The 12,652-nt window shown below is 50.1% G+C and overlaps 1 protein-coding gene across 3 annotated transcripts in view; it reads left to right on the top strand.

Moving 5' to 3' along the window:
- ATP6V0A4 (ATPase H+ transporting V0 subunit a4) overlaps positions 1 to 12,652 on the top strand; it is a 44,210-nt gene that overhangs the window by 15,888 nt on the left and 15,670 nt on the right. For all 3 annotated transcript variants that reach the window (XM_038753488.1, XM_038753486.1, XM_038753487.1), the window contains exons 8-12: positions 528 to 610; positions 691 to 784; positions 4,801 to 5,013; positions 8,079 to 8,229; positions 10,877 to 11,016. In XM_038753488.1, the coding sequence (XP_038609416.1) occupies positions 528 to 610; positions 691 to 784; positions 4,801 to 5,013; positions 8,079 to 8,229; positions 10,877 to 11,016 (681 nt within the window). The remainder of the gene's footprint in view (positions 1 to 527; positions 611 to 690; positions 785 to 4,800; positions 5,014 to 8,078; positions 8,230 to 10,876; positions 11,017 to 12,652) is intronic.

The raw sequence follows: 12,652 nt of genomic DNA on the forward strand, positions 1-12,652 counted from the left end.
CAGGAGCAGGACGTGGGCAAGAAGTGGGCGGCGAGAAAGATGAGACAAGAAGCAGCGTGGCTCAGTGGAAAGAGCCCGGGCTTTGGAGTCAGAGGTCATGGGTTCAAATCCCAGCTCCACCAATTGTCAGTTGTGTGACTTCGGGCAAGTCACTTAACTTCGCTGTGCCTCAGTTACCTCATCTGTCAAATGGGGATTAAGACTGTGAGCCCCCCCGTGGGACAACCTGATCACCTTGTAATCTCCCCAGCGCTTAGAACAGTGGCACATAGTAAGCGCTCAATAAATGCCGTCATCATCATGAGATCAAGGTACGGGGAGGTTAGCATTAGAAGAGTGAAGCGTGAGGGCTGGGCTTGCGTCTTCCCATCCCATTTCCCTTCAACACCCACCGATTGAGGGTCGGTGCTGGATCCGAGCTGGAACCAGGGTCCCGGGGCCGGGAAGAAGGGAGGTCGAACGCTGGGCTTGGCAGGGGTGGCAGAGGGGATGGCTCTTGCTGACAATCTGCCCCTTGACTCTCCTAGAAAGATGAGATCAAGAAGAATTCCTTCATCATTTTCTACCAAGGGGAGCAGCTCAAGCAGAAGATCCAGAAGATCTGTGATGGGTGAGAAGTGTGGGCCCAGAGGCCGGGGGTCGGGGGGAGTGCCTCAGTTTATCACCGGCCGCTGCGTGTGTGTATTCCAGGTTCCGGGCCACCGTGTACCCCTGCCCCGAGGCTGCCAGTGAGCGCAGGGAGATGCTGGCAGGCGTGAACACGCAGCTGGAAGATTTGAACACAGTGAGTCGGAGCTCCCAGCTTCTCCTGGCCCTCCGGGCCCCTGGGCCTCACCACGTTGTCTGCAAACCATTCATTCATTCAGTCGTATTTATTGAGCGCTTACTGTGTGCAGAGCACTGGACTAAGCACTTGGGAAGCACAATTCGGCAACAGATAGGAGACAATCCCTACCCGCCAACGGGCTCACAGTCTAGAAGGGGGAGACGGACAACAAAACAAAACGTGTTGACAGGTGTCAAGTCGTCGGAACAAATAGAATTAAAGCTAAATGCACATCACGATCAAAATAAATAGAATAGTCAATGTGTACAAGGAAAATAAATAGAGTGATAAATCTGTACAAACATATATACAGGTGCTGTGGGGAGGGGAAGGAGGTAGGGCGGGGATATGGGGAGGAGGAGAGGAAAAAGGGGGCTCAGTGTGGGAAGGCCTCTTGGAGGAGGTGAGCTCTCAGTAGGGTTTGGAAGGGAGGAAGAGAGCGAGTTTGGCGGATGTGTGGAGGGAGGGCATTCAATCAATCAATCAATCAATGGTATTTATTGAGCGCTTACTGTGTGCAGAGCACTGTACTAAGCGCTTGGGAAGTACAAGTTGGCAACATATAGAGACGGTCCCTACCCAACAGTGGGCTCACAGTCCAAGACCCCTTTTGCTGCACCCCTGCCCCTCCGGGCATCAGGGACCGATCCAGCTGCACCCTCTGCTCAGGCTCTGTGGCATGTGGGCAGCAGATTCATTCATTCGATTGTATTTATTGAGCGCTTACTGTGTGCAGAGCACTGTACTAAGCGCTTGGGAAGTACAAGTCGGCAACATATAGAGACGGTCCCTACCCAACAGTGGGCTCACAGTCTAGAAGAGTGCTTGGCACATAGTAAGCGCTTAACAAATACCATCATCATCCCAGGCCAGGGGGAGGACGTGGGTCGGCAGTGGACGGCGGGACAGGCGAGAACGAGGTACAGTGAACCAGCTGGAACCAGCTGGAACATCACTGAGCGGGGCTCCGGATGACCCCTAGAGAAGGGCAAATCAGGGGTCGTTGCCCTGGGTTTCTCCCCTCTCGGCCCCAGTGGGACCAGATCTGCTCCCAGAGCCAAAGTTCCTGGACTCGCTCCCAGGGGAACAGTTTGTGGGACAGAGCCGGCATCCCGGGAAGTGGTTCTGTCCTTACAACCTTTCCCAACTGGCTCAGAGGCACCCAGAGGCATCAGGTCCTCCCCACATGGAGGAGTGCCACTCCCTCTCCTCTTTGTCACCTCTCGCCCCGTGGGCATCCCCGGCCCCACTCCCTCAGGAGGGGCCAGGCTCTGAGGACCCCCATCTCCCCTTGAGAAACAGCGTGGCCTAGTTCATAGAATACGAGCCTAGGAGTCAGAAGGACGTGAGTTCTAATTCCAGCTCTGACCATTCATTCATTCATTCAGTCGTATTTATTGAGCGCTTACTGTGTGCAGAGCGCTGTACTAAGCGCTTGGGAAGTACAAGTTGGCAACATATAGAGACGGTCCCTACCCAACAGTGGGCTCACAGTCTAGAAAAAGCACTGTTCTAAGCGCTGGGGGGATACAAGGTGATCAGGTTGTTCCACGTGGGACTCACAGTCTTAATCCCCATTTTACAGATGAGGGAACTGAGGCACAGAGAAGTGAAGTGACTTGCCCAAAGTCACAAAGCTGACAGTTGGCGGAGCCGGGATTTGAACCCATGACCTCTGACTCCAAAGCCCGTGCTCTTTCCAATGAACCACGCTGCTTCTCTGTTGTCTGCCATGTGACCTTGGGCAAGTCACTTCACTTCCTCTCTGCTTCAGTTACCTCGTCTGTAATAATAATAATAATAATGATAGCATTTATTAAGTGCTTACTATGTGCAAAGCCCTGTTCTAAGCACTGGGGATGTTACAAGGTGATCAGGTTGTCCCACGGGGGGCTCACAGTCTTCATCCCCATTTTCCAGATGAGGTAACTGAGGCCCAGAGAAGTGAAGTGACTTGCCCAAAGTCACACAGCTGACAAGTGGTGGAGCTGGGATTTGAACCCATGACCCCTGACTCCAAAGCCTGGGCTCTTTCCACTGAGCCACACTGCTTCTCAATGTAAATTCTCAAGACTGCTTCTCAGTCTTAATCCCCATTGAAAAATGGGGATTAAGACTGTGAGTCCCAGGTGGTCCAACCTGATTAGCATATATCTACTCCAGCGCTTAGTACAACACCTTGGCACCTACTAAGTACTTAACAAATCCCAGAAAAACAAAAAAAACAAATCTCTCCTACTGGAAGTGATACCAGGGTGGGGTGGGGGTCAGTTCTCACGTCCCCCTCTCAGCACCTGTCCCCGTCAGGAAGGGAGGGAAGAAGACCAGGGCCCAGAGAGGGTGCGTGATTTTCCTGAGGTCACCCAGGAGGTCTCCTGATCCCCAGCCACACACCCTTTCCCCCAGGCCTCGCTGGCATCCCATGAGGGAGAGGTAAGAGCCTCCTGCTGCCAGCTCTCCCCCTGTGGACCCCTCCTCCGCTTCCCGCTTCCCTCCCCGCGGAGAGACTCCCTCCGTCTCCTGGTTCTCGAGGCGGGGAATAATAATAATAATAACGATGGCATTTATTAAGCATTTACTATGTGCAAAGCACTGTTCTAAGCGCTGGGGAGGTTACAAGGTGATCAGACTGTGAGCCCACTGTTGGGTAGGGACTGTCTCTATATGTTGCCACTTTGTACTTCCCAAGTGCTTAGTACAGTGCTCTGCACACAGTAAGCGCTCAATAAATAGGATTGATTGATCAGGTTGTCCCACGTGGGGCTCACAGTTTTAATCCCCATTTTCCAGATGAGGTCACTGAGGCCCAGAGAAGTGAAGTGACTTGCCCAAAGTCACCCAGCTGACAATTGGCCGAGTCGGAATTTGAACCCATGACCTCTGACTCCAAAGCCCGGGCTCTCTTCCACTGAGTCACGCTGCTTCTCGTGGCTCAGCCAAGGAGTCGGGAAGGAGTCCAGGCTTGGCTGGGTCACGATGACAGGGGAGAGGGGATCCCAAGGGCTTCGCACACAGTAAGCTCTCAATTAATATGTCTTGTTTTGTTGACTGTCTCCCCCTTCTATCATCATCATCATCAATCGTATTTATTGAGCGCTTACTGTGTGCAGAGCACTGTACTAAGCGCTTGGGAAGTACAAATTGGCAACATATAGAGACAGTCCCTACCCGACAGTGGGCTCACAGTCTAAAAGGGGGAGACAGAGAACAAAACCAAACATACTAACAAAATAAAATAAATAGAATAGATATGTACAAGTAAAATAAATAAATAGAGTAACAAATATGTGCAAACATATATACATATAAACAGGTGCTGTGGGGAAGGGAAGGAGGTAAGATGGGGGGGATGGAGAGGGGGACGAAGGGGAGAGGAAGGAAGGGGCTCAGTCTGGGAAGGCCTCCTGGAGGAGGTGAGCTCTCACTAGGGCCTTGAAGGGAGGAAGAGAGCGAGCTTGGTGGATGGGCAGAGGGATTGGGGGCATTCCAGGTCCGGGGGAGGATGTGGGCCGGGGGTCGATGGCGGGACAGGCAAGAACGAGGTACGGTGAGGAGATTAGCGGCAGAGGAGCGGAGGGTGCGGGCTGGGCTGGAGAAGGAGAGAAGGGAGGTGAGGTAGGAGTGGGTGAGGTGACTGTGAGCCCGCTGTTGGGTAGGGACTGTCTCTACATGTTGCCAACTTGTACTTGCCAAGCGCTTAGTACAGTGCTCTGCACACAGTAAGCGCTTAATAAATGCGATTGAATGAATGAATAATATAATTGGATGACTAAATGAGCTCAGCCAGCCCAGGCGACAGATGCCCTCCTGCCCCTTGTGCCGGGACGGGGACTGGGTCCTGTGGGGCGATGTTGGATAGGGACCGTCTCTATATGTTGCCAATTTGTACTTCCCAAGCGCTTAGTACAGTGCTCTGCACATAGTAAGCGCTCAATAAATACGATTGATGATGATGATGACTGTGCCGTCCCCAGGTGATCACCCAGACGGAGTCCCACCGCCAGCAGCTGCTGCAGGAGGCGGCCAGCAGCTGGAGGACTTGGGGCATCAAGGTGCAGAAGATGAAGGCCGTCTACCACGTGCTGAACTCCTGCAACATCGACGTCACGCAGCAGTGCGTCATCGCCGAGATCTGGTTCCCGCAGGCCGACGCCACCCGCGTCAAGAAGGCGCTGGAGCTGGGTGTGGTGAGGAGCGGGCAGAATTGGTCAGGGGGGATAAGTGGGGGGCATTTCCCATCGCTTTTGAGGCCGGACACCCGGTTCATCATCAATCAATCGTATTTATTGAGCGCTTACTGTGTGCAGAGCACTGGACTGAGCGCTTGGGAAGTACAAGTTGGCAACATATAGAGACAGTCCCTACCCAGCAGTGGGCTCACAGTCTAGTGATGGTGTTTGGCAAGCGCTTCCTTTGCGTCAAGCACTGTTCTAAGAGCTGGTAGTGACACGAGCTAAATAAGTTGGGGAAGCAGCAGTGTGTGCTTCTGGGAGTCAGAAGCTCATAATAATAATAATGGCTTTTATTAAGCGCTTACTATGTGCAAAGCACTGTTCTAAGCACTGGGGAGGTTACAAGGTGATCAGGTTGTCCCACGGGGGGCTCACAGTCTTCATCCCCACTTGACAGATGAGGGAACGGAGGCCCGGAGAAATGAAGTGACTGGCCCAAAGTCACCCAGCTGACAAGTGGCGGAGCCGGGATTTGAACCCACAACCTCTGACTCCAAAGCCCGGGCTCTTTCCACTGAGCCACGCTGCTTCCCGGGGACTTGGAGGGTTCCCTTGTCTGTTGTGTGGCCTTGGACAAGTCACTTCACTTCTCGGTTACCTCATCTGCGAAATAGGAACGAAGACTGTGAGCCCCATGCGGGATAGGGACTGTGTCCAAACCAATTTGTCACCTTGTAAATTCCCCAGCGCTTAGAACAGTGCTTTGCACATAGTAAGCGCTTAATAAATGCCATCATTATTATTATTATTATTATTATTATTATATCCACCCCAGCACTTAGTGCCTGGCACGTACTTAGCTTAGAACAGTGCTTTGCACATAGTAAGCGCTTAACAAATGCCATCATTATTATTATTATTATTAGCGTGGCTCAGTGGAAAGGGCCCGGGCTTTGGAGTCAGAGGTCATGGGTTCAAATCTCGGCTCCGCCAACTGTCAGCTGTGAGACTTTGGCAAGTCACTTAACTCCTCTGTGCCTGTTACCTCATCTGTAAGATGGGGATTAAGACTGTGAGCCCCCCGTGGGACAACCTGATCACCTTGTATCCTCCCCAGCGCTTAGAACAGTGCTTTGCACATAGTAAGCCCTTAATAAAAATGCCATCATCATCATTATTATTAACAAATTAACAAATTTGTGCAGTGCTTAACAAGTGCTGCAATTAGTATTACTATTAGGTGGGCACCGTCTCTGTCCCGCCTGGGGTTCGCAATCTTAATCCCCGTTTTACAGATGAGGAAACAGAGGCATAGAGAAGTGAAGTGACTCGCCCAAGGCCACACAGCTGACAAGTGGCAATGACTTGCCCATGTTCTTCAGGCTCCCACGCTCAGGCTTTATCCACTAGGCCATGCTGATTCCCAGGTGGTCCCAGAGATGACCCCGTTGTTGGGTGGGGACCGTCTCTATATGTTGCCAACTTGTACTTCCCAAGTGCTTAGCACAGTGCTCTGCACACAGTAAGTGCTCAATAAATACGATTCAATGATTGAATGAATGACCCCTGTGGTTTGCTGCCACCTCCCTAAGGCTCTGGGATTGGGAACACCCCTGAAGATTTGGGAAATATCCAGGCTTCTCTCTCCAGTTCATCTCCCTGGGGGCAGTGCCCGCTGATTTTGGAAGGATCGCTAATTTCCCCCCATCCCTCTGGGGTGGCAAAGCCTCCCAGTGGGAATATCCACACACACCCAGGGATCCAAAGAACCAAGATTAGCTTCATTAAAGTTTTCAATGGCAACAATATTTGTATAGAGCGATCGTGTTACGACCCGACAATCTCCTATCTACCCCAGTGCTTCATTCATTCAATCGTATTTATTGAGTGCTTACTGTGTGCAGAGCACTGGACTAAGTGCTTGGGAAGTACTAGTTGGCAACATATAGAGATGGTCCCTACCCAACAGCGGGCTCACAGTCTAGAAGGGGGAAATTCCTTTCTAGAAATATATTTCTAGAAGTTAAGAAATACCATAAAAAACAAACAAAAAATTAATCATACTGTGTCCACTAGATTGTAAACCCCCCACTATAATAATAATAATAATAATAATAATGGCGTTTGTTAAGCACTTACTATGTGCTAGAACAGTGCTTTGCACATAGTAAGCACTTAATAAATGCCATTATTATTATTATTATTATTATTTGCAAAGCACTGTCATACGTGCTGGGGGGATACAAGGTGATCAGGTTGTCCCACTTGGGGCTCACAGTCTTAGTCCCCATTTTCTGGATGAGGTAACTGAGGCTCAGAGAATTTAAGTGACTTGCCCAAGGTCACCCAGCAGACATGTGGCGGAGCCGGATTCGAACCTATGATATCTGACTCCAAAGCCCAGGCTCTTTCCACTGAGCCATGCTGCTTCTCTTACTACTACTACTACTAATAATAATGATGGCATTTGTTAAGCGCTTACTATGTGCAAAGCAGTGTTCTAAGCACTGGGGAGGTTACAAGGTGATGAGGTTGTCCCACGGGGGGGCTCACAGTTTTAATCCCCATTTTCCAGATGAGGGAACTGAGGCCCAGAGAAGTGAAGTGACTTGCCCAAAGTCACACAGCTTACAGCTGGCGGAGCCGGGATTGGAACCCACGACCTCTGACTCCAAAGCCCGGGCTCTGTCTCTATATGTTGCCAACTTGTCCTTCCCAAGCGCTTAGTCCAGTGCTCTGCACACAGTAAGCGCTCAATAAATACGATTGATGATGATGATGATTTCCACTGAGCCCCGCTGCTTCTCTTACTAGATTGTAAGATCCTGAAGGGCGGGGGTGGTGTCTACCAACTGGGCTGTATTGTCCACTCCCAAGCGCTTAGTAAATGCTCCGTACACAGAGAGTGCTCAATAAATTCCACTGATTGCAGAGCACTTTTTCAGGTGCAGAGGAGGCAGGAGGCGGTTGGGTTGGGAAGCTCGTGAGACCAAGGATAGAGGGATGGGATGGTGGGGAGCGGGATGGAGAAATGGGAGAAGCGGGGGACCCCACCTGCCTCCCGCTCCCGGCTCGTGCAGGAACGGAGCGGCTCCTCCATCGCCCCGATCCTGACGGCGGTGCCCACCAAGGCGGCCCCGCCGACCTTCAATCGCACCAACCGCTTCACGGCCGGCTTCCAGAACATCGTGGACGCCTATGGTGTTGGCTGCTACCGGGAGATGAATCCGGGTCAGTCCTCCCAGTCAGCGTCCAGATCAATCCCCCGGTCAATGGCCTGGTCAGTCCTCGGATTAGTCCCCTGATCAACTCCCTGGTCAGTTTAGTGTGGGAAGTCCTGGGGGACGGGACTCGGGGAAAGGCCTAGTCGGGGCCTCCATTGGGGGTCTAATCCAAGCCCCCTGAGCAGGGGAGGGGAGTTTAGGAAGCTGGATTCTGGAGGCCAGGTTCATTCATTCAGTCGTATCTATTTATTTATTGAGCGCTTACTGTGTGCAGAGCACTGGACTGAGCGCTTGGGAAGTACAAGTTGGTAACGTATAGAGATGGTCCCTACCCAACAGCGGGCTCACAGTCTAGAAGCCTGTCATAATAACTGTGGTATTCGCTATGTGCCAAGCACTGTACTAAGTGCTAGGGCAGATTCAAAGGTAATTCGAGGCTGATTCAAGATGGTGTTTAAGTGCTTACTATGTGCTAGGCACTCTATTAAGGGCTAGGGCAGATTCAAAGGTAATTCGAGGCAGATTCAAGGTGGTGTTAAATGTTTACTATGTGTTAAGCACTCTATTAAGCGCTGGGGTGGATTCAAAGGTAATTCGATCAATCAATCAATCAATCAGTCGTATTTATTGAGCGCTTACTGTGTGCAGAGCACTGTACTAAGCGCTTGGGAAGTCCAAGTTGGCAACATATAGAGACGGTCCCTACCCAACTGTGGGCTTACAGTCCAAGACCCCTTTTGCTGCACCCCTGCCCCTCCAGGCATCAGGGACCGATCGAGCTGCACCTTCTGCTCAGGCTCTGTGGCATGTGGGCTGCAGATTCATTCATTCAATCGTATTTATTGAGCGCTTACTGTGTGCAGAGCACTGTACTAAGCGCTTGGGAAGTACAAGTCGACAACATCTAGAGACAGTCCCTACCCAACAACGGGCTCACAGTCTAGAAGGGGGAGACAGACAACAAAACAAAACACGTGGACAGGTGTCAAGTCGTCAGAACAAATAGAAGTAAAGCTAGATGCACATCATTAACAAAATAAATACAATAGTAAATATGTACAAGTAAAATAAATAATAGAGTAATAAATCTGTACATATAGAGACGGTCCCTACCCAACAACAGGCTCACAGTCTAGAAGGGGGAGACAGACAACAAAACAAAACACATGGACAGGTGTCAAGTCGTCAGAACAAATAGAAGTAAAGCTAGATGCACATCATTAACAAAATAAATAGAATAGTAAATATGTACAAGTAAAATAGATAATAGAGTAATAAATCTGTACAAATGGAGACGGTCCCTACCCAACAACAGGCTCACAGTCTAGAAGGGGGAGACGGACAACAAAACAAAACACATGGACAGGTGTCAAGTCGTCAGAACAAATAGAAGTAAAGCTAGATGCACATCATTAACAAAATAAATAGAATAGTAAATATGTACAAGTAAAATGAATAATAGAGTAATAAATCTGTACAAATAGAGACGGTCCCTACCTAACAACAGGCTCACAGTCTATAAGGGGGAGACAGACAACAAAACAAAACACGTGGACAGGTGTCAAGTCGTCAGAACAAGTAGAAGTAAAGCTAGATGCACATCATTAACAAAATAGAATAGTAAATATGTACAAGTAAAATAAATAGAGTAATGAATCTGTACAAATATATATACAGGGGCTGTGGGGAGGGGAAGGAGGTAGGGCGGGGGGGGATGCGGAGGAGGAGAGGATAAAGGGGGCTCAGTGTGGAAAGGCCTCTTGGAGGAGGTGAGCTCTCGGTAGGGCTTTGAAGGGAGGAAGAGAGCGAGCTTGGCGGATGTGCGGAGGGAGGCCATTCCGGGCCAGGGGGAGGACGTGGGCCGGGGGTGGGACGGGCGAGAACGAGGTACAGCAGATTTCGGTCAGGCCTAACCATCTGCAGAACTACAGAGCCAGCCAGCTTCTCACTCTCCCAAGTGTTCAGTGCAGTGCTCTGCACATAATAATAATAATAATAATGATGAGGGTATTTGTTAAGCACTTACTACGTGCAAAACATAGTGACTGTGAGCCCACTGTTGGGTAGGGACTGTCTCTATATGTTGCCAACTTGTACTTCCCAAGCGCTTAGTACAGTGCTCTGCACACAGTAAGCGCTCAATAAATACGATTGATTGATTGATTGATTGCAAAGCACTGTTCTAATCGCTGGGGGGGATACAAGGAGATCAGGTTGTCCCACGTGGGGTTCACAATCGTAATCCCCATTTTCCAGATGAGGGAACTGAGGCCCAGAGAAGTGAAGTGACTTGCCCAAAGTCACACAGCTGACAATTGGCGGAGGCGGGATTTGAACCCCTGACCGTAGTAAGCGCTCAGTAAATACCATCGATTCTCCTGGCCTGCAGAGACCCAGGACCACGGGGCCGTCTGTCCTCTGGCTCCTCGGGTTGGAAAACCCACGTGGGTCCAGCGGGGCCCGGGTGGCCTCCCTCTCCCGGGCCCCGAGCCCGTGGCTTCTCAATCAATCAATCATCATCATCAATCGTATTTATTGAGCGCTTACTGTGTGCAGAGCACTGTACTAAGCGCTTGGGAAGTCCAAGTTGGCAACATATAGAGACGGTCCCTACCCACCAATGGGCTCACAGTCTAAAAGTCTCATTCCCACAGCCCCCTACACCATCATCACGTTCCCTTTCCTGTTCGCCGTGATGTTCGGGGACGCCGGCCACGGGGCCATCATGCTGGCCTTCGCCCTCTGGATGGTCCTGAACGAGAAGAGCCTCGTCTCCCAGAAGAACACCAACGAGGTAAGGGGGTGGGCGCTCCTGGGTCCCTCCCTCCCATGAAGCAGCGTGGCTCAGTGGAAAGAGCCCGGGCTTTGGAGTCGGAGGTCAGGGGTTCAAATCCCGGCTCCTCCACTTGTCAGCTGTGTGACTTGGGGCAAGTCACTTCACTTCTCTGGGCCTCAGTTCCATCAATCAATCAATCAATCGTAGCCCTCAGTTCCCTCAATCAATCAATCAATCAATCAATCGTATTTATTGAGCGCTTACTGTGTGCAGAGCACTGTACTAAGAGCTTGGGAAGTCCAAGTTGGCAACACATAGAGGCGGTCCTTACCCAACAGTGGGCTCACAGTCTAGAAGTCCCTCATCTGTAAAATGGGGATTAAAACTGTGAGCCCCCTTGGGACAACCTAATCACCTTGTAACCTCTCCAGCGCTTAGAACAGTGCTGTGCACATAGTAAGTGCTTAATAAATTCCATTATTATTATTATTACTATGAAGCAGTGTGGACTAGCGCTTAGTACAGTGCTCTGCCCACAGTTGGATGTGTCTGACCTGTGGGGATCGCAGTCTAAATAGGAGGGAGGACAGATAACCCCAGTTTACAGTTGAGGAAACTGAGGCACAGAGCTGTGAAGCGACCTGCCCAAGATCACACAATAATTGGCAGAGGTGGGCTTAGAACCTGGATCCTCTGACTCCCAAGCCTGTGCTATTTCCAGTAATAATAGTGATAATAAATAATAATAATGATTGTAGTATTTGTTAAGTGCTACTGCGTGCCAGGCACTGTACTAAACACTGGGATAGATACCGCATAGTTGGGTCTCACATGGGGGCTTACAGTCTAAGGAGGAGGAAGGAAAGACACCGCAACCCCATTTTGTAAGTGAGGGAACTGGAGTCCAGAGAAGTTAAGTGACTTGCCCGAAGTCACACAGTAATAATGATAATAATAATAATAATAATGATGGCATTTATTAAACGCTTCCTATGTGCAAAACACAGTTCTAAGCGCTGGGGAGGTTACAAGGCAATCAGGTTGTCCCACGGGGGGCTCACGGTCTTAATCCCCATTTTACAGTTGAGGGAACTGAGGTCCAGAGAAGTGAAGTGACTTGCCCAAAGTCACCCAGCTGACAGTTGATGGAGCCAGGATTTGAAACCATGACCTCTGAGTAGACAAATGGCAGGGCCGGAATTAGAACTCGGGACCTCTGACTTCCAAGCCCGTGTTCTTTCCACTAGGACACACTGCTTCCATCATCATCATCATCATCATCATCATTATTATTATTATTATTATTATTCCTCCCTTCAAAGCCCTACTGAGAGCTCACCTCCTCCAGGAGGCCTTCCCAGACTGAACCCCCTCCTTCCTCTCCCACTTCTCCCCCTCCCCATCCCCCTCGCCTTACCTCCTTCCCCTCCCCACAGCACCTGTATATATGTATATATGTTTGTACGGCTTTATTACTCTATTTTATTTGTACATATTTATTCTATTGATTTTATTTTGTTAATATGTTTTGTTTCGTTCTCTGTCTCCCCCTTCTACACTGTGAGCCTGCTGTTGGCTAGGGACCGTCTATATCCATTCATTCAATTGTATTTATTGAGCGCTTACTGTGTGCAGAGCACTGTACTAAGTCTCT

The sequence above is a fragment of the Tachyglossus aculeatus genome, chromosome 11 (genome assembly GCF_015852505.1).
Source record: "Tachyglossus aculeatus isolate mTacAcu1 chromosome 11, mTacAcu1.pri, whole genome shotgun sequence".
Taxonomy (NCBI): Eukaryota; Metazoa; Chordata; class Mammalia; order Monotremata; family Tachyglossidae; genus Tachyglossus; species Tachyglossus aculeatus.